This window comes from Mugil cephalus, chromosome 19, assembly GCF_022458985.1.
Source record: "Mugil cephalus isolate CIBA_MC_2020 chromosome 19, CIBA_Mcephalus_1.1, whole genome shotgun sequence".
Classification (NCBI taxonomy): Eukaryota; Metazoa; Chordata; class Actinopteri; order Mugiliformes; family Mugilidae; genus Mugil; species Mugil cephalus.
Window position 1 is genome coordinate 19,960,875 of NC_061788.1, and position 21,638 is coordinate 19,982,512.

General features: G+C 41.4%; 1 protein-coding gene across 2 annotated transcripts; it reads right to left on the bottom strand.

Moving 5' to 3' along the window:
• Positions 1–305: 305 nt before the first annotated feature.
• Positions 306–21,581, bottom strand: c6 (complement component 6). Of its 2 annotated transcripts, XM_047570335.1 has the most exons (21): positions 21,141–21,581; positions 20,749–20,921; positions 20,081–20,211; positions 18,052–18,199; positions 12,530–12,661; positions 12,039–12,198; positions 11,544–11,688; positions 11,309–11,450; positions 10,293–10,431; positions 7,913–8,110; positions 7,378–7,621; positions 7,004–7,126; positions 6,729–6,895; positions 6,400–6,625; positions 6,061–6,229; positions 5,739–5,850; positions 4,610–4,742; positions 4,273–4,476; positions 3,821–3,905; positions 3,327–3,571; positions 306–3,225 (listed from the first exon to the last, which is right to left on the bottom strand). In XM_047570335.1, the coding sequence occupies exons 1-21, from the start codon at positions 21,270–21,272 to the stop codon at positions 3,044–3,046; spliced, it is 3,390 nt and encodes a 1,129-aa protein (XP_047426291.1). In that variant the 5' UTR covers positions 21,273–21,581; the 3' UTR covers positions 306–3,043. The 2 variants fall into 2 exon arrangements, with proteins under 2 accessions (XP_047426291.1, XP_047426290.1); XM_047570334.1 differs by lacking the exons at positions 18,052–18,199; positions 20,081–20,211; positions 20,749–20,921; positions 21,141–21,581 and adding an exon at positions 12,987–13,154 and having other exon boundaries at positions 12,530–12,704.
• Positions 21,582–21,638: the final 57 nt, after the last annotated feature.

Sequence of the window (21,638 nt, forward strand, 5' to 3'; positions counted from 1 at the left end):
GCTCTTTGCAGATGATGTTACTGTGACTCTCCAAGACCTGGACAGGTCCTTTCCTAATCTGACGTCGATATTAGAAGAGTATGGTAAATACTCAGGTTTAAATTAAACATAATAAAAACACAAATTCTCACTAAAACTTTTGAAATAAATTATAATAACATTAATAATAATTAAGATGGACATCAGGCAGTGGTCAGCCTTTAACATAGACTTTGAGACAGTGAGTGAATGTGTTACAGAGACTGTTATACCTTTTCTAATCCATCCCACAGATGATTCCAGAAACACAATTCAGACACTGAGACAAACGTCTATCTAGATTTATCTGTATTGGAAAAAAAACAAGGGTCAGGTATAGGACACTTCAGCTACCAAAAGGAGAGGGAGGGTTGTTCTTGCCTAATCTGAAACAATAGTTTTACACAGCCCAAGTAAAGTTCCTGGTTTGTACATGCTGCTTTTTATATCAGGGAAGATGGAAAGACATAGAGGCCAAGATGGAAACCTTCCAGATTCAGGCAACGCTAGGACACACAGGGAATAAATTGGCCCGACAAAGCAAAAATGAAATTATTACATAAACACGGGCTATCTGGAGTGAGACGATAAAAGAATACAACATAGAGGGAGACATCACATTATTCATTTGTTTGCCTGCTCTGGAAGCCAGATTCGAACCAGGAATCAATGACCCTGCTTTCAGACGATGGTGGGACAGAGAGGCACCACAGCTGTATGCGCACTAACCCACGGAGGACTCTTTAAAAGTTCAGAGAGTTACAAAAGGGATTTGGACTACAAAACACAGACTTCTTCCAATATGTGCAAAGATATGCTGGAGAGGGCTATATTGTGATAGATGTTCTGACTGAAGCCTATAAAAAGAAGAACAGAAAGATCATTTCTACAATCTATCAGGGTCTCCACAAAGAGAATGGGAAAATTCAAGCACAATGGGAGAAAGAACTTAACATATGAATTTCAGAGGAGGATTGGCGTTCCACATGGAGTGCACAACATTCATCTACAAGTTCAATGAAGTGGAGAATATTTGGTTGGAAAGATTTGATTTGTTTTTTCATTACACCTCTTGTAAAAAGTAAATTCTCTCGTAAGAACCATGCTGGAGGCAGTGCGGAAACATGAACGCAGATCACTCCCTTATTTTCGGGGTGGTGTGTATATGACTTCTGGGATGCAAATTCCTAACAATGCGGTGATCCTTTATTTTTGTCTGTTAAACAAGAATGTGGTTATTAAAAAACTGACTGGCATCTATGTAAAATACTGGTGATTGCTTGTAAAAACAAAACAAAAAAAACAAAAGTTATAACAAAGTGCTGGTATAAAACTGAACCTCTAAACCTTATTCAATGGATGGACATATTGAAGGAAATGTGTACAATGGAGAGAATCGAGAGGAGTGACATTTTCCAAGAAATGGGAAAAACGGACCACTTTTATCAAAACGTTTGAGGATGCCACACTACTGGTTATTTTATACATCAATACTTTCAACAGAGGAGCCCCCATGTGTTTTAGTCCCTTTTTATTTATGTATTTTATTATTTGTTTCCTTTAGCTTGTTGTCATCTTGTTTTTCCTTTATTGGGACATCGCAGAGAATCTCATTAGTTTTTTGAACTGACAATACTTTGGAATTTCTTGGAGTCTAATACTTGTAATAGGTGAGCAAGAGGTGTGGTGAAAATAAAAAGACGAGGTTACCATTTTTATCTTTAGATATGAGTCACATTATTCCAGGATGTCCTACTAGCTCCCTAAAAGCCTCCTGCTGATCCAAAAATTTAGACTTTTCATTTATTTATGTTTTGCTGCACTAATGTACTAGACTAAAACAGCAAACATATTAAACTTTGTCACACGTCAGCATTATGAGAGCATGTTAGCTACTCCTCTTTCCATTTGGTTTAAATCACAATTGTGCTTAGACAAACATGGAAAGCTTTAAGCATGTGTGTGGGCTCTTAGGGTCTTGAGTCGTGTTGAATAAAACACGTTTAACACAAGTTTATTCATGACACCCGCACATTCTTTAAAGTACGGCCTTCTAGTATTTATGAGAATGCAAAAATGAATGCAAGACAACGGCTGCAGCAGATGCAGTAGGTTTGGTCTCCAGTCATGGATATATTATGGTATTCAGCCATTTTTTTATGCATATGGCTAAAAAACATCATCCATCTTGGAATTAGGTTTGTTTTAATGTGTCACGATTTAAATTTTAAAATGTTTTTGTATGGTATAGTAGACGATCTGCCACAAGTAAGAGGAAATGCAAGCCAACCTACAACTTGGCGCAATGTTGGAATGTCATCTACGAGGGAACTCAAAGTGAAATAAAATGAAATATTGCTAATTGATAGCTACGTGCTGCTTCACATTTGCCACTTAAACTGTGCTTCTATTTTTTTTTAATTGATTATTAAACCAAACCGTGTTTGTGTTTAAAAAGGCTGTTTTCACAGGCAGGAAAGTAACAGCTAACTCAAAATCATCACCAAATGTATCGCCAGACAGCTAACAGCAACCAGTAGATGTCACCTGCCTTAGGAGGTGTGCTTTTGGATGTGCCGTGAGAGCATCCATCCAGTCAACACTTCACCAAGTAGCCTGAACATCTTTTTATCATAACCCATAGATCCTGAATCACATTCACGCTTCACCTTCGCTCAACTCACTGAACAGTGTTTTTTTTTTACATCACTCTTTATTATCCATTCCTATGTAACTGAAATGACCATTTCAGACCAAGCTGATGCCATCTGTGTTCTTCTGATGAAAATGCTGATCTAAATCTGCTATAGTGCAGCATTTTAGCATAAGATTCCTTGCAACATGTGCTAAAGTCTAAGTTGTTTCAAAACGTGGTTCTCACGCGCGACGCAGTTCAAACACGGCTATATGATGGTGAATCACATGTATTTTAATCAGTGGTTCTGTCATTTCAACAGGGTGAAACACAGCCCTTCTACACGAGTGCAGAAGTTAAGTGCCATGCGGCAGAGAAGCCTTGGCAGGATCATCTGGACTCACAGGCACTTTCGCTGAGAATTTCAAACTCATAGTTGGAGCATTTGAGCGCGGCCATGGAGCAGAGGTTCACGCTGCGGGTCCTCTGCAATCTTGTCAGCCTCACACAGAACATGTGGTCTTTGAGTTGCGTGCAGTCCCGAGCAGACTTGCATTCGCACTTCTTAGACTCTGAGGATAGACGTTAGCGTTTGTTACATATCTGATATGCTGTGTGGATGTAGATATATATCCATAATATATAAATAAATAAGGTAAAAACACTGTCTCACCAGAGCACGTCTCCCATTCGTAACAGGTGTCAAGTTCGCAAGGCACCTGAACGGAGCTCTTAGAGGACATCGCAGCTCTGAACTTGGCCCACTCCACTTTGTCTGAATCTGCTGGGTCGCACACGCCCTCGCTGACGAAGAAGAGCGGATCACCGTGGCAACGGCCAGAGTGGAAGGAGCAGAGGGACATTGACACGACGGCGCTGACGTTGGTGTTCAGGACGCAGATACTGTCTGGTTGTGAACTATATACACACACACACACAAATGTAAAGTCAGTTGCTGGGACATGTTCAATTTGCTCTATACGCCGTAGCATTATGACCACAAGATAACATAATTAATTATTAGTAAAATACATATTACAGCTCATTTAGAGCTAGGATTGGGGTCAGGGTTCATCCCTCACATTTAAATTTAACATTTAAATAATAATAACACAATAACATTAATAAAACACAAATAATTGTAATAGAATAAATCATTTAACTTACAGACAGCGCTCCCTTCGGATACAGACACAGGCCGAGCCCTGAAGCTTCTGCCCTGGTTCACACTGACGGTCAGGAACGACCGGGTCTAAGGAGCACACAAAATATGGAATTAGCTCTTGAATGATAATTAATAACAAGGGATTAATTTATACGGCAGATAATAACATTGTTGCTGAGATTGTATCTCCTCTGGACTCGTTTTCTTTTAATTCATACTCTGTTTTAGTCATATTTGTAACAGTTTATTCACTGAAACCTCAATTCATTTTTCCAAAAGACGGTGCATTTCTATGAAGTCACATAAAATGTGTACTATTCACAGCTGCCTGCTCTGATTGACTGGAGTATAGCTCCCCCTCTAGTCAACCAGATCGCCGAATAAAACATGCAAACGTGGTTGTCACAAAACCTCAAACCAGTGGAGTCCTGTTCTCTCCAGTGCTGCACTATACCAGTATTTATAGCAGCGCAGCGAAGGTCAGCAGGTAACGCAGGCTCCCAGGAGAGACCGTCGGTGCATCTGTAGGTGCCTCCTGGCTGCAGCTCCAGACTCGCGTCATTGCAGGCCAAACCCACCGATTCGCCCACTCTGTACACGTCTTTGTTTGGGAACAGCGTCATGTCATCAGGGATATCAGGTGGAAGGCATATTTTCCCTGACGGTTGCAAGAGGGAAGGGGGACATGGCAATGTAGATTTCAGATCTCAGAATCGTGTCGATTTTTGAAACAACAAGAAAATGCAAGGCCACTGTCGTGAAATCACTGACAAACAAACAAAAAAACTTACTGACGCATTTTACAGTTGTTTCAGTCCAGGTTCCATCAGGACGACAGTTGAGGAACTGGTAACCCTCCGGTTCAAATCCAGTGAAGCACAGGATCTCCTCCTCCTCACCGAAGGAGTAGTACTGCTTCGCTTTCTATCAGAGGAAGGAATTTAGGTAATAAAACAGCATGTATATGTATATTTTACAATCCAAATATCTAAATCTAAGTAAGTGTGCGACAATTTCAGTCATTTTAACATCCATCATTTTTCTGAATCATCACAAAGTGGCTGTGGTTCAAAGTTATGCCTGGTTGTCCATGGATTACCACTTCCGTCCATATACTGAAGCCTGAGTTATTCCCAGGGCACGGCACTGCTGTGTGAATGTGTGTGTGTGTTTGTATGAATGAGAAGGTAGAAGTGATATGGTTATTGTAAAGCACTTATACACTACCAGTCAAAGGTTAACACCTTCTCTTTGAATTGAATGAGAACTTGTGGACAACAGTTGACTGAAAGCAGAAAAGCTGCATAAATCCAAGTCATTTACCAAAGTTATCACTAACAAATTGCCCATTTAGATTCTGTGTGCTATGATGTCTGCATTTGTGGGTTCATTTATTTTCTTCCAGTAATCTGAGTGGTCCACAAGACATAGCACAACAAATAAATGACTTGTCAAAATGAATACAGTAGTGGAGAAGATGTTTCAGTTTTTAGACATCAGTAGATGTCAAGGTCCAAGAACACCGGGTCATAATTCCCACAGTGCAACTCAGAGGAGTTCTTTATACTACACTTATTGCCATATTAATGTCCCCATGTGTGATGTTCTACAGACAAATCCACCAAGGCTGATGAAGCCAGACTCAGTTTTTACAAAAACATGAGACTATTTTGACTTTATGACACAAATATTTTGTAGATGCAAAAGCAGCACAGTTTTAGCAATCCTACATTTGAAGATGCAGATGCATTTTAAATGCAGATACATTTCATTTGTTATGCTGTTTTGTACAACCTTTACAATTTGAGTATGTTTCTATACTTCTTAGTGTTGCCTATACTTGAGAACATCATTTTATTTTTTTCAGATGGACGGCATGCACTTGGATGTCTAAAAGCAGTCTGGTGCGTTCGTTTTTACCCTGAGGAAGCTGTTGTCGGGCCTCTTTGGCCTCAGACATCCTTCCACACCAGGAGGCAGCTCATCTTTCCATCCTTCAACATAGTCGTCGTCGTTGTCACAGGTGTCCTGTCTGAACAAGAAACACAAAACGCAGTATTCGGTGACGCAGACTGAATGAAACGGATGTTTTGCCTGTTCAGATTTAAACGTATCGTGCAGCATTGCATGCTAATATGTGCACAGTTCCATGTACCAGCATAAAATTAGTGACTGTGTGAATATTAATACTGAAGCTTGTTGTAAAGACACAAAAATTCATTTCAATATTCTCTGGGCTTACTTTTGAAAGATGGAGATGTAACACGGATCCTCGTCTTTGTCAGGACCATAGCACGGTAGGCCTCCTGAGAGGGGCTGAGGGTTGTTGCACTGCCTTGTCCGACGTCTCTTCATGGAGGCCCCGCAGCGGCTCCAAGGACCCCAGCAGCTCCAGTAACCATCCACGGCCTCTGTGGAAAGAGCACACAAAACAACATTTTCAATGTGAACATAACCAAAGCCTGGTTAAAATGAGTGCATGCTAGTAGCTGCTGTATGTTGAAGTGTCTCATCACATGTGTGCTGTGCCTGTAGCAGATGACCATTTATATGACAGCAAACACCAATTGGGCCTGAGCACCTGAAGTGTAGTCAGGAGCCCGTTTCTCACAGTAGGTGCCAAAGGTGCCAGTCTGGCAAACACACTTGCACTCCGTGCCGGAGAGAAATGGCCTGCCGTTGTTGGGACAAGGTGCACACTTGCAGGTGTCAAATTCATCCAGGTACTGCAGCAGGGCCTTCCTCAGGTGCCTCCTCTTTGTGGCAGCGCAAGGAATTCCTCGGACCAGATCTATGATGGGCAGGACCTGGACGAACCCATGCATGCACAGGTGTAACGTGAGTTTTTACGAAACACACGAGTTAGGGGATGTTTCTGCCATGCTTGAGACTTGGGTCTCTGCCGCTAACCTGCTCTTCGACCACAGCTGGGTTGTCGATAACAGAGCGGGCCCAGTTCTTGTAGGTGTCTCGGTTTGGAGAAGGTCCCTGTCTTTCCCAGGCCAGAGCTGCTGCTTCTCTGGCTCGACCGCCTCTCACCTTAGAGAAGGACTTCTCTGATGCTTTAATGTACGAGCCTGGACGAAAGATGGAGGCAACGAAACGAATAAATTAGCACGGTCAGACCTATGAGCCGTGTTGCTCTCTGATGAAGAGTATATGCTTTATCCGATTTTAGATTTTACCTTCATATTTCTCAGTTATCCTATCGTCCCGGCATCGGGTTACGCTGCTGTGTTCGGTGTAAAAAATGACGGTCCATGTGGTGTCTCTGCTCAGGCAGCCTTGGAAGTGCTGTTCTGTTACACCTGTTGGAGAGGAAGAAGGTACAAAAAGCAAAAATAAAGCAACTGACTATAAGCTTTATATCAGATTTGCAATCTAACACATGCAAAAAAAATACAGAATTCTGTTCCTGAATGGCCATATTTAAGAAATCAACTCTGAATATGGCCAGAACACTTTATGCCTTTACACATGGTGGGGCGTAGCTTGTTTCTAGTTTACTGAATCCTTGGCAATTGAGCCTTCTGGGCTGCTTTCGACTGTGTTAATGTACCTGAACTTTTGACCTCATCTCGGCTGTACTGATAGATCAAATCATAGTGTCCTCCCAGCGTCCCTGAGCTGTAGTAGTGTGTCCCAAAGCGCTGGAAGATTTCCCTGTAGAGGGCGTAGTTGTAGTCGAGAGGAAGAGCATGGAGGAACTGCAGGAAAGGCAGCGACAAGACAAGGTCCCTAGAGTCCCTCACCTTGAACGTGGACACAGGAAGAACCTGATGCACTCTGAAAAACTTAGAGTCCTGTACAGGGAAGAATGGTGAAGAACAGTATTGTTAAAACCAGCAATGAGTGTGTCTTGGAACATATTGTGGGGATCGTAAAAGGTAAAACATTTTTGTAAAATGGTGACCTTGCATTAAGTTCAGGTTTAGTGAAATGCCTTATGTTACTGTGTCAAAGTCCTCAGGAGTACACTACCAGTCCAAAGTTGGGACCAACCTTCTAACTGAATTCAATTAGAAGGTGGGTCTGCAAGAGAAGGTGCACTGCGAGTCAGTATGTGGGTACATGCCAATGCTTTTGCCACTTACCGTTTTCTTTGATGCTTCAAAAGCTTCCTTGTTAGAAGTGAGCCCTGACTGAGATGAACGTGAGAAGTAAAAGATGGGGAAGAAAAACCAGCCCCCTTGCCGGGTACCGCTTTCTTGATAAGTAGTCGGTGGTTTTATTTCCAGGGTCTCTGTGCGCACCGGGTGGGGCTCGTTCCTGAAGTCTTCTGCTATTCCTGCCTAGAGGACAACAATTACATTGTCAGGCGGAAAGGCCCTGCAGGTAGCCCTACCTGTGTTTACATCTAAAACCAAGGTCTTCCGTGCTGCAGCCAAAGCACAAACCAAGCATCTTTTAACCCTTCATAGAGCATTTATTGAAATACTTTTAGGGAATAAGAAGACTTCATATTTTCATGGAGAATATCAAGATCATTGAAGTTACTATATATGGTTCCTTGTCGTTAAGTGATAAACAAATGGAAACCATTAGAGCATAAGTGCTGATTCAGGCACTTGTCAACATACACATTATCACATTACACAACATTAAGCCACTTCTTCATGGTACCTGATAAAGCATTTACACTCAGTGTTCATCCAGAGGAGGACCTTGCAGACAACATGTGACCTGAGGATGTTGCAGAAGTTACCAAATATGGTTCTCACTCTATAACAACACTTGTGTGAACATTACTGCTACTATATGAAAGTATAAGATTTCAGGATGTTCACAAAGATAAAATTATACAAAAGAAAATAATAAACAGGTATTGGGGTTAAATATGCACAGCTAGTTGGGCAGGAGTTGGGACTCTGTTGTTTTGCTCTGTCAGGTTCCCCACAATTGGCCGACAGCCCATTTCTGTAATCCGTCCCCAGATGAAATCCCAGAGGCACCCAGCTCACTCCCATCAACATCCATTCATCCAAGATTAGATAAATTATCTGCTTTTCTTCAGGGTCAGGGTCAGACATCTCAACGTGGGAGTATGTGTGCCTCGGCTTGGTGATTCACTGTCCCTACTACATTTTGCTACATATAAAGTTAAAATTTAAATTTGTCACTTATTTTCTTTATCTGTCAATAACATATACATACCAGTTCGGTATGTTGATGTTTATGGCAGTTGCACGGCCACCCTACTGTTGCACATGTTTGAAATAAAAAAATAATATTTGAATGCGTGTATTATTTGAATAGCTTAATACTGAATGCAAAATTAAAATAAAAATATATATTTTTAAACGACACAAGGCCAAGTTTAATATTGAACACATAAAGTAGGTAGGGGGTCCCTACTTAATCTCGTCATTAGGGTCCTTGGCCTGAAAAATGTTGAAAAACCCTGGCATAGACTGTAAAAAAAATGGCAGGTCCTCCAAATTAAAGCCAAAGCATGTGGCGCTCCCCCTGGTGGCTGGCTGCAGTGTAGGTCATAAGCTCCACCTCCTCCATGCTAGTGGATGGAACTTGGGCCAAACTAAAACACTGGAGTACACATCAGCTATTAAAAATATTCGTTAGCGCTTACAGGACAGACTCCAAACACAAGGTACAAAGTTTGCATGTTGTCCCTGTGTCCGCCTGGGTTCTCACCAGGTATTCCGGCTTCCTCCCACCTCCAAAGAGATGCTCGTTAGGCTGATTGGTGACTCTAAATTGACCCTAGAGGTGTGCGTTTGAGTGCGAATGGTTGTTTGTCTATGTGTTAGCCCTGTGATAGCCCAGCGAACCCGCTAGTGTACCCCGCCTCTCACCCGATGCCAGCTGGGATAGGCTCCAACAACCCCCGCGACCCTGAGTAGAGGATTAAGCGGTATGCAAGATGAGATGAGATAAAACTAAGATGGGATACTGAAACCAACACCTGCATTTCAGAAGACACTGGGGGATTTACCGCTAGTAGTCTGTTTTCACCCAAATTGGGGCGTGGCTTAATTTGCTGCTGTCATCTAATGGAGGAAGTGGAGAAAAGCTGTCCATTTTTTATACAGGCTATGGTGAAAAGAAAAAAAAAATCAAACAAAACAGAACACCGCCTGTCTGACTGACATAACCCAGTTAAGCTACTCTGGGGGCCCTCAATGGTTCTTATTACCATTACCTATTCCCTTAATTTAATCTTTACTTTTATACTCTATTATTTGTTTGTTTCTCTGTGTGGGTATGCATATATATTTGTATGCATGCCACACAAGTCTTCCATTACTTACCTGTCTTCATATAATCTATCACTGGTGTATTACACTAACAAATTATTACTAACCACTTTCACATTATATCACACATTACTATAGTATTCTCACAACGTACATCACTAATACCTGATATAATATATACTTGTAACATTTAACTATCATTAATATTACGAATGGCAAACAGAAACAGCTGTTTATGAATACACGTCCATAATACTACCTTGATGTTAAAGGTCTCAAAGTTATGAGGGATTCGATGGTAGAGCACGGTGCTCTGAGGTCTCCTGATATCGCAGATTCCTCCCATGAACATGTTGTCCAGGACTGCTCCCCTCGGCTCGTTGGCTAGAGCATCAAACCTTCACAAATAGAACGACGAACATTAAAGCCCAGCACCACATCAGCACAGTTTGAGAGCTGTCACTGAACAAAATTATCCATATAAGAAAAAGAAGTCTTATGGGGGCTAAATCATTTTCTGAAAATATGGTCTGCTGAACTTGTCACTGTTTATGGTAAAAGTAGAGAACCTATGCCAGTGCAATTAAAATTGAAAGATAAAATAGATAAATAGATAAAATACTCTTGATCCTTTATTGTTATTTAAAGTTGTTAGATTAAATGAAGGAAAATTGACAAGCATCCTTTTTCATTGTCTAAAATCATTCTTGCAGTGATTTTAACACATTATTAATCTAACTCACCATTATTGTTAAAATGATGATATTCAGTTGTATATTGAATGAAATAATCTGCATAACTTTTCACCATTTCTGAGATTGGTACTGAAAATGTGGCAAATATCTGGAATGAACTAATGGAAATAATACTCAAATGGGTTAATCTGCTCATTCCATGGTAACAAATACTGAATGTTAGTGTGGTATCAGCACATGGATTGTAATTTTGTTCGTTCTTCTCTGTAGATAGCTGTTAAAAGATGCAGGGCTCTTACTTGGAATGCAGTACATCTGCAAGATCTGAACCCCTGATGCTGCAAAGAAACTTTCCAGTACTTTGCGAAGACAACTGAATACTTGCAGTTGTGGTACAGCTACAGTTACATGAAGCCAGTAAACCACAACAATCATGTACCAGTAATGATTATTTTTTTTTGCTTTGTTTTATTTTGGGGGGATTTTTTGCATGAAGAGACATGAAGTAGGGCCCTTGACACGAATGTGATTCATGAAGGAAGCAGGGAAGAATGTAAGTGAACTGAAATTTGGAGCGTACCCGTTTCCCACCAGGTCAGCCCCGGGGGCCACTCTCTTCTCAGCCGGACACACAATCTTGAACTGATCACAGTTCCTCTCGTCGGAGTTATCTCCGCAGTCGTTCTGTCTGTTGCACTCTAGTGTGGAGTTGATGCAGCGCCCTGCAGCAGGAACAAGGCTGTTACATACACGGCACGTGTCCCCACGCGTGTTCCCTCTACCACTCATCAGTTAACGACCAAAACGCTGCTTACCGTTATCACACATAAAGTTGTCTCTGCAGTCGACGGGAGCCAACTTGCACTCTTTGGAGGGGTGACACCCTCTTTCCTCTGCCAGTTCCACGCTGCATTCTGACCCACCGAACTGGGACGGCGTCTGCACCGAACGCGTCCGAAACTATGGGAGTGACACGAGAACGGGAGAGGCAGAGGTGAGGATTTAGTTAAGTGCGGTTTTAAAGATTTACCAACTAGTTAGTGGCGAACTGGAAGAGCCAAGTGAAACTAAAAAGAGTGAAGAGCAGAGGTGGATGTATACAACCCTGTTAAGTGTGCTTAAAACCCTGCTATTGTGTTTCCAACCAGATGTTACAATCTGAACACCGTGGTGCATCTTAAATAGGCCCTCACTAGACCTTTCGCTGCAAAATCTGTTTTCTTTGTTAAGATCATTTACGGTGAACCGATACTGAGCACGCCACTGGTTCAAACCTAGAATTAGTCTGCATGAGATTATGCGTTCCTTGCCTGCTTCCTGGCACAGGGCGAGCAGTCGGACCACGGCCCGTAGTCCGTCAGCCGGCAGTTGACTGGACAGGGTTGAGTGAAACAAGACTTCCGTTCGTGTGACGGACACAGCTGATAGCAGCTGGCCTTCCAGTAATAGTTGTCATCGGTGTTAAACATCCTGTCAAAAGAAATCATTTGGACACAGCAAAATGCTCACATTATGTCCCTTAAGGCTGCATCTCACAATAACATCTGAAGAACTGCAGAACAGGAAGAGTTCTTGATTGCATTGTTGTGCATACCCTGGCTCTATTTTAACTTCCAGCTGAATAAATGTTACACCTGAAAATGTGGCAAGCCTGCGCGGTTGACCTTTAGCTGGTCGCGCCTCACCTCTGTCAGTGCTGCATCTAAGCTGCGCCGTCTTGAGCGTCAGCGGCTGATGAGATACTGTATGTGCCTCCCCCGTGTCTGAGTTGCGCGCCTGTTTCATGTCAGCGCTGTCTCACCTCTGTCTCTGCTGTGTCCCGTAGTTGCACGTGCTGGAACAGACGGACCAGGAGCTCCAGGGGTATCGGTCACAGAAGCAGGCCAGGCCGGCCGATATGCAGCCGAGGAGCTGCAGCCCCAGGACCAGACTGCTGCAAGGGGCCATCGGGGGAACTCAGAGTGGTTTCACTTTCTCTGAAAATAACACGATAGAAAAAAACATAAATATGGTATCATTTACTCTCTCTTAATTTTTTCTGTACTTTTGTTCCACTTGTGATAGATTATTTTCAACCTGTATGATTTATTTTCATCAGACCAGGCAAGGACATTTGATGGTTCACACAAGCCACATAAAACTAGCAGGCTGTAACACTGTTTTTAAGCAAATATACTGAATTGCACACTTTAAGTTTTTAAGGCGTCACTTCGTACAGTAAAATTCAGTGAAAGTGAACTTAAAAAAGTCTGACTCACCACACGTACGGAGGTCCTCTTCAGCAGACAGCAAATGGCAGAATGATGTACCTCCTGTGTTTGTTTGGCTCTATGTTTAGGCAGCAGAGTATCTTCTAAGAGGAGTGGTCTCTGCACGGCAGGCAGAGATGAAGCTAACTCCGAGAGTCGACGGCAGGAATATAAAGCCTCCACCAGAGATTGTCCCATCCCACAAGAATCCACCTCTTTCTTTCTTCACTTGCTTTGAGCAATCAGTGTCCAAAAAAACATTTCAAAACAAAACTGGACTCAGATTTATAGCAAATAGATTAGGCTCTTGCATAACCCTCTTGCTACGGGAATTAACCGGGTTGTTTCCCAGATGCTAAGATATAAACCAGATGTTCGGTATCACAGATTTGACAGTTGGAGATATTGAGCGCAGAGGGGACTTTTTTCTCCTACTTGGATAACTGTAGGTTAACTGTAGGTTGTCCAAGCATTTTCACAATCGGGAGGAGAGCAGAACTCAATTAACGTGTTATTCTGCTCGAATTCAGTTGAATCTCCACAACAACACCAACAGAAAACAGCTGGAAGACAACATTTATGATTTCAGGGTGCTTTTCCTTCCGCCTCTTGCTGGTCTGGGAAATACTCTGAACTACCTTCTTGCCAAGGATTTTAATTAATGTCACCTCTGTGAGGTAAGTATGAAGCAATGTAACAAGAAGAAAGTAGTTAGAGGCACAGCAAGGGAGCCGAAGGGTCACAGGTTCACCTCCCCCCATGTCTACACTCAACCAACCACCCAACCCCCAATTTGCTTCCCGGGCGAGGTCTACCTGACCTGCAGCTCACTTCTCCAACCTTACAGACTACTATGTGAACATGGGTCAAATGCAGAGAAAGAATTTCCCCTCGAGGGATGAATAAAGGAATAATTATAACTCAGTTCTCTGACTGGTTGGAGGATAATCCCCTTACATGCAGAGGTATTCTTTTCTCTGTATCGGCACCAGAGTGAAATCCAAATATCATGTTACGTATGTTAGGTTGAAAGAAAGCATATAAGTCCATCCATCCCAAATGATTTAACTATTTTTACATTGAACACATGCAAAACCAAACAGAAAATCTAAAACGCAATGGAACATCTCATTAGTATATAAAACTTTATTCACATTATAAAATGTCCTAAGCTGTACATATGTTGAGATGTGTTCGTCTACATTGCAGGACACACAGAATACACAAGGCTTAGTCTGAGCCATATACAGTACTACATGCCAAAACAAGACGTTTAACAATTTAAAGCCATAGTGCAGGACTTTTACATGGAAATGTATTTCTGTTACATTTGTACATGTTCATTCTTTTCAGGCCTCGTCAAATGAGTCCAGAAATTTCAAATCTGTTGTCTGTGGCGACACGCCTGCAAGAAAACTAGGGTGTACAGGGGCCTACAGCAACTAGAAGTATGACAGAGAATGGAGAATTATGACTCTAACTAGGGTTCTATGAATTCTGGTCTTGGTTCTCTGGTGAAAGAAACTGTGCTCAGGGGACTAATGACCATCTGAAAAAGAAGGTGACTGAAAGCAAGGACAAAGATGGATTAACACAAGGACAGACGGAATACTGTACGTCAGGGGTGTCGAACATAACTTCCCACGGGCCACAATCGGCCCACCAGAGGGCCCAAGTATTTGCAAGTGGAAATATGACTTCAATTGTTCAATAAAAGTAACTGCTACACCTACTTTTTTCTACCGGAGGTCGTACCGTTTTACTTTACTAATGCAATACTGAGACACAGAAATAAACAGCAGATGGCAGCAATGTTCCGAAATTGCATTCTTCTCTATAGGTTATTATGTTTTATGTCGGTGGTCCGGCCCCCTTGAGATCAAAGTGGGCTGCATGTGGCCCCCGAACTAAAATGAGTTTGACACCTCCGCTGTGCATCGTATGTTGATGATGTTTGACTAGTTACTCTCAATAAAGGGGAGACAAAAGTCCCACACTGCAGCTTGAAACATCACCACATAAAGAGAAGCAAATGTGCACAAACACTAATTCACCAGCTACATCCCACTTACATTCAATGAGAACATTTCTCTGGTAAAATGTTTCACACAAAGAAGTGTGACTTTTGCAGTTCTACCGTTTCTGCCCGTGGAGCTTCTGTAAAAGCTGCTGTGATTATAAACAGAAGCTCAAAGTCTCAAACGCTCATTATTTATTGGTAATTGCTAATGCTGGAGGTTCCCGTGCGTGTTAGATCCCTAAACGCTGGACACAGTACACACTTTACAACAGATTATTAGAGCAACTATTAGAAAAAAATAAATAAATGGAATATTGTGAGGAAGAAAATTACAATTTTTGAGTAAAGTAAGAAAATGAAATTTAGCAGCATAAAAAAAAGAAAACAATTTCCAGTCTCCTTCTACTAAATTCTGACATATCACACAATGTTTTGGTTTAGCAAAACTCAACTTACTCCGAATCACAGTGGTACTAACTCTTTGTTGCAATTCATACAGCTGTACTGGAACTCAAAATGCGAACTTTTCCACTGGACAGCACTCAGGAGAAGGTCGTAGAAGTCAAAGGAGGTTATCTGCTGGTAAACTTCATGTCACATGTTAACATTTAACATTAACATGTGCAATTTTGACATTTTCTACGACAGAAACAGAAGTTCATGGCCAATGTTGATGCTGCGGTCATTAAAAGTATTAGTATCCATCCTCTGGGGATGACCCTGGCTGTTCATATGGCCGATAGATTTTAAGGTTTAAAGTGTTGATCAGTGGAAAATCTGATCCGTTGCAACGATTTGGTAACGGACATAACACAAAACCATTAGAAAGCATCGTCTCTGAGCTTAATCTACGCAGTAATAAAATAAGAACTCAAGTATTGGACGGACTGAATGATTTCTATTTGGCAAGTTTCTGGCAAAGCTAAGAAACAGCTTTTTGTCTTTTCAGGCAAGATTATTTTACATATGCACCATTAAATAAATCCTTCAATAAGAGGAAAGTTATAATAATCAGAGACAGTAACTGTGTGTATGCACCACAGATAGAACATGTAGATGGTATGCACCCAAATACTGTAGATGAATTGCTTTGTATACATAGTGTCACATCAAATGGGCCGGCAGACACTCCACAGAGTGATGCTCAAATGACATCTCACACGTTGTGACACATTCAGACATGGTGGTGTGACACAAGCACAGTGACACAGCTGAAAAGTGAACACACCTATGCATAGCCGGAATATGTACATTTGTTAGGAACATAACTTAAAATATATATATTTTTTAAAAAACTTCCGTTCTTCTCTGGGCCTGAAGCGGAAATGTGCTGCCAATAGCTGGTGGTAGATATGCTTTTACTTGTTTTCAACCATTACTGAATGTTAGCCCACCAGCCATAGTGCATTTGCTGACTATGAGTCAAATGAGCAGAGTAGCAGACTCTAAAACCAGTATATGGTGAGATGAGAAAGACAAACAGCTTAGAATCGTATACTACAAGATTACAATTTCAGATATTGGTTAAAAAAAAAATCAAGATTGCAATGAAATAATATTAAAGCGTTTCAATAAATATGCAACACTGAATAAAGTCAACTACAACCAACATCCTTTGCTGTGTGCGTTGACTGCAGTTGTGCGTTCTTCTGCGTGTCTCTCAGCCAGACACCATGCAGCAGAGTCCGGGGAAACGCCTCTTCCTCTGTCTCACCAGTGGATGCGGAGTCAGATTCAACAAGCTGCTGTCGTCTGCAACAAACGAACATGGTGCCATCAGGGGTCAACTACAAATATGAAGCCCCTGTTTGACATATCTAACAGATTTTTTAATTAATTTTCATCTGAATGGTTTTCCGATTGTTGCTACACCCTATTATTTCTGCAGTGAATACAGGTTATTCAGTTAGTAAGCTTTACAGGTGGTGATTTTACTTGTGCTTGTGCTGAGGTAAAGCTCACTGTAGCTTCATAATTACAGCACTGCCATGACAGTGATTTTCTTCCTCGGCTTTGACACCGAACCACACAATTAGCCAGTCCCACAACCAACTGGAATATTTAACTGTAAAGAAATTCCCAAATGATTGGATTGGCCCAGCAGATATTTGCAGCAGCAAAATCAGCTCCAAAATCTGAATATATGGAAAGCACTGGACATTGTTTACTGTTCAGAACACACGTCCGAAAAAGTTCACCTGCACGCTAGCTCAGTGGCTAATTTAAGTTTGTTCAGTCACTACACTACTACTACTTCCATTAGAAGTTAATGCCAAAAGTTTCCCAGCAGAACGATGGTCAATGTTATTTACTTCTCCCATCAGTGGTCATAATGTTATGCCTGATGTTATGATCAGTGTATTTACCATGCATTTAAACATTTTCCTACGTCTCAGAACCCTTCAACAAATTTCCAATTCCTAGACGTATTACAGGAATTCGCACAATTTTGCATATGAGTACGTTCATCACTCACTTGTTTTGTTTGTTCGGCCTTCGTAACCTCTACTTGCAATGTCATGACTAGTAGAAATGCCTCTTAATACACAGTCACAGACGAATGAATTAAAGAGTGAGTCTGAAGTGTCATCCTACTCTCTCTAGCAGAAAGATAAACTGCTGGATGACAGAAAACAAGTCACCAAATTTGCACGGCTTGTAATTTTATGCAGTGATTATGTTCAGGTATTTATATTGGAATGAATGTTACTCCCTTTAAACTCCCTTTACCCCTAGAAAGTTGGGTTGCAATGTCACCTCCTTGTTGTTTATTCTCACACTGCTGTTGTGTATCCACGCCTCCACTTTTGTTACATACCTTGATTTTTCAGTGGCAATGGCATCGTCTCCCTGAGTTTGCTGAGTAGGTTTCTCATCTCTCGCATGTCTCTGTGAACACAAAGAAGCTCTCAATCAGCTGATTGCTATCTGCTGTCAAACGGAATTATTCTGTAGAACAATAATTATCATTAAAAACAAACAAACAAAAAAAACGGCAACGCTGCATCAGAAAACTGTCTGAACGAACATGAAATTGAGACACAGTGGGTATACCTCTCTATGTTTTCAATGTCTGTTCCCACCAGCCACTGATCTGGAGGGAAGTCGATGGGAGACGAGGATCGGTCCTCCAGGATGGGAACGTCCGAGCTCTCATCCACCCTGAAGTCCACCTTCGGCTCCGAGTCTGTTCCTCCAAGACCAAGCAGAGACAAGAACACAGACACTATAAATAACCACATCCATAACAAAGTGAAAGACAAATGCTACACACATTTTTGATATTTTGAATTTTCATTGGTTTGAAAGGTTTTGCGCAGAGGTTATGTCAGACAAACCTGTAACATGTTCAGGCTTTCATTTATTTAATTTTTTAATAGATGTTCATCAAAACACTGTTCTCTTGAAAATTTTCTTTTTAATTTTAAAAATCAAATTAAACTATGTCTCTGGTGCCCTCTGCTGTTTAGATGTAAATATGACAACGAACTCAAATGGGAGTGTATTTTATGCATGTAATTTATCATTATGCCATTTAATTAATTCATTCATTTACGAATTATGATTTTATTATATTGCATTTATTTCAATCTATGTACAGTACATTGTATAATTTAGTGCTTCTATGCCCTTAAAGACTATGCCAATCTTGCTCTCAGCACCATCACTTCTAGCAGTGGTACATGCAAAAGAAACCAAACCACTGACAAATGGTTTACTGGTTTACTTTTAGCACAATAAGTAGTATTGATTAAATCACAAATAAAAATAGTACTAAAGTAGGTGAAAAAATTGTAACTAAAAGTCTTGTATGTCTGTTTAATCAAATGTCTGAACATACCACTACAAAAATGTTTTTCTGTACTGAAAATGTGTAGTGAAAACCTATTTTGTGTAGACATACCTTCTTATGATTACACTACACTCTTGGTTAAAAACTAATTAACTGAATTGTGCTTTTAATTTGAATATTGATTATTCAGCCAATTCTGTTTTCCCATGTGGACTTACAGATCAACAGCAGAGGACGTTTCTGAAGAAGCTAATTTTTTTTTCACTTCGTATTGCTCCCGTAGTTCTTATTGAAAAAGGCCCCAAAGATTTATGTCCATGTTGTCAAATTTTTAGAGTGACAACAACCTGATAATGAATGATCATAATCACTTCAGGTACAGTATTTTAAATGCAGATACCCACACAACCTGGTACATGAACCACATGCTCAAGTGAGTTGTGTGAGTGTGTATATGCGTCATTGTGACAACGAAAGGGTTTGAGTGCCAACGGGTAGAAAAGCGCTATATAAGACAAGACCATATATATATATATATTAATTTATCTGTGCCTAATCCTAAAGCAGGTGAACTCAAAAAAATGACACACACAACTGACATGATGTCAAGTTTACCATAATTCAAATCAATAAAAAAAACTATGTACTCTTCTACATTTACAATCCCTCAAATCCATAAAAATTTGAATCGGCTGTTCCAGATTAGGTGCAAATTATTAGAAGTTTCTTATTAAGTCAGACATGGAACCTGTCTCATTTGCTACTGAGATGTGGGGTGTGCCAAGATCTAAAAAACTCTATAAAGCCTTAAAAAAAAAAAAAAAAGATTGTGGATGCTGTTGGGTCAAAAAAAAAAGAAAAGGATTTCAAAACATTTTTGTCTGTTCAGCTGAGAACGGGACACATAACTGCCCAGAAAACACTGAGGCGCAGCTCTGAATCCCAGTTTTGCATTTCCACACACAGTATGAAGGGTTGCATTTTTGATGTCTGTGTCTTCCACGGCTATTTCATCATTTATTTATTTAAATGTTTGTCTCTCCCGTCTCGTCTTGACTGGCACGATATTGTTAATCTCTAGTGGAGTTTGTGATTCACGTGAAATGTACTCAAAAGGTGGTTAAAGGAATTGTGTTGATGTTCTGTTAAAGTTTCACAATTTTATGTGTATCAGAAAAATAAAACATTTTGCCACAGTAATCAATTGTTATTGAATGATCACAATTTTCTAATTCTGACAAAAAAAACGTAGCACTGTTATGCTGTGTTGTTATTCATTTGTAAAGGTACTTTTTCGGTGTAGCTGCAGCACCCCCAGCAGGCACATGGACTTGAGCATCTCTGTGATGAACATCTCCAGGCAGCACTGCAGCTGGATGAAGAGGCGACAGATCTCCGGGTGGATCTCTCCGTCCTCTGGACTGCAGTGTAAGAAAGAGGAGAAGGGAGGAATAGAGGAAGACGGGGAGAAAGATACTTTCAAACAAAGGGAGCATGTATTGACGTGTTACATTCCAGCTCATTAACTGCTACATTAGGCTTATGGACATGTTTTTTTTTCCTTTGCTTCAAATTGTGGACTCTTTACAAAAAACCTATCACATTAAACTGATATCTGTTTGTGTCGGTACTGATGTACAGAACCAGTAATCTGACATTGGCTTTAATAAATCACTCTGCTCGTGGGACTGTTGTTGCCTTCCCCGACACAGTTGACTGAGTTGTCTTCATGTTGTTTTCTTCATCTTTTCAAATTCTGTCTTATCATCTCATTATAATAATTAGTTTTTCACCTGTCCTGTAATTGTAATTCTAAGCATGTTTTAAAAAATGATACAGTTTGACTGTTCAAATGTTTCATTTTTGAGATGATGATGATGAGATGATGGAGCCTGAATGGTTTCTTTAAATAAGAGATGAAAAAAAAAGACAGAAAAAAAAATCCGGTTTATTCTAACCCTGACACGGAGATGACGGTGAGGTCCTGGTGCGCAGCCCGGGCCATGGAGCATCCTTTGGACCGCGTGTGGTGCATCTGAGCCCGCAGGGACGGACAGTCGGCGGAGATCTCCCCGACGGATATGACCTGCTCCCGGTAGAGTGCAACGAGGGTGTTGAATTCCTGAACCGTCTGGAGAGGGAAAAAAAACAAACAAACAAGCAACTACCTTAATCACACAGAAGCAAAAAAATAAATAAATGTACCCTTAAAGAAAACGTGTTTTGCCCGTTTTGCACCACTGCTGCTGCACCTGCTCATGATCAATGACGTTCCGTCCGCGGAACAAAAGAAACAGTTGGTGCAGACCTTAACATGACATGACATGATCATCTTTATTTCAGTACCCACCATCCTGCTGCCGTCCACGGCCCCCTCCGTGCTCTCCCGGCGCTCTAGCTCCGTCTGCGCCGTTTTACTGATGGGGAAAATGCTCCCTGCGGATCTTGGGCGCTTTTTCCGCCCGTACGGTGCAGAACACATTCATGCACTCCCACCACCGGATCCCAGCCAGACGCAGACACACTCAAACAAGAAGGGGGCAGAGAGAGTGAGAGGTGTCCTCTCTTTTCTGGTTGGCTGGCGTGTGTCCTCTGTGGAGAAGATAAAGTCGTCTCTCCTGAGGTTGAGGGTTTTGGTTAATGCTTTAAAAACCCGCAAGGACGCTCGTGCTTGTTCCCCGGAGCAGGACCGTGTTCGGGCCGACAGCTCCCCTCAGCATCTCCCTCCGCATCCCATCCGAGTTGAGAGTCACCTTCAGCCCCTCCTGAAGGCCGAGAGGGAGGCTCCTCCGTCTTCCGCCCCTCTCTCACGTGTGAGCTGGATTCGGAGGGAGCCAACAGCAAAACA

Coding starts and splice junctions, on each gene's coding strand:
- c6 (XM_047570335.1), bottom strand. CDS start 21,272: ATGTGTTCTGCACCGTACGGGCGGAAAAAGCGCCCAAGATCCGCAGGG. Junction 20,922..21,140: donor CCGTGGACGGCAGCAGGATG/GTGGGTACTGAA, acceptor TTCCCTCTCCAG/ACGGTTCAGGAATTCAACAC. Junction 8,111..10,292: donor TTGAGACCTTTAACATCAAG/GTAGTATTATGG, acceptor GTTGTCCTCTAG/GCAGGAATAGCAGAAGACTT.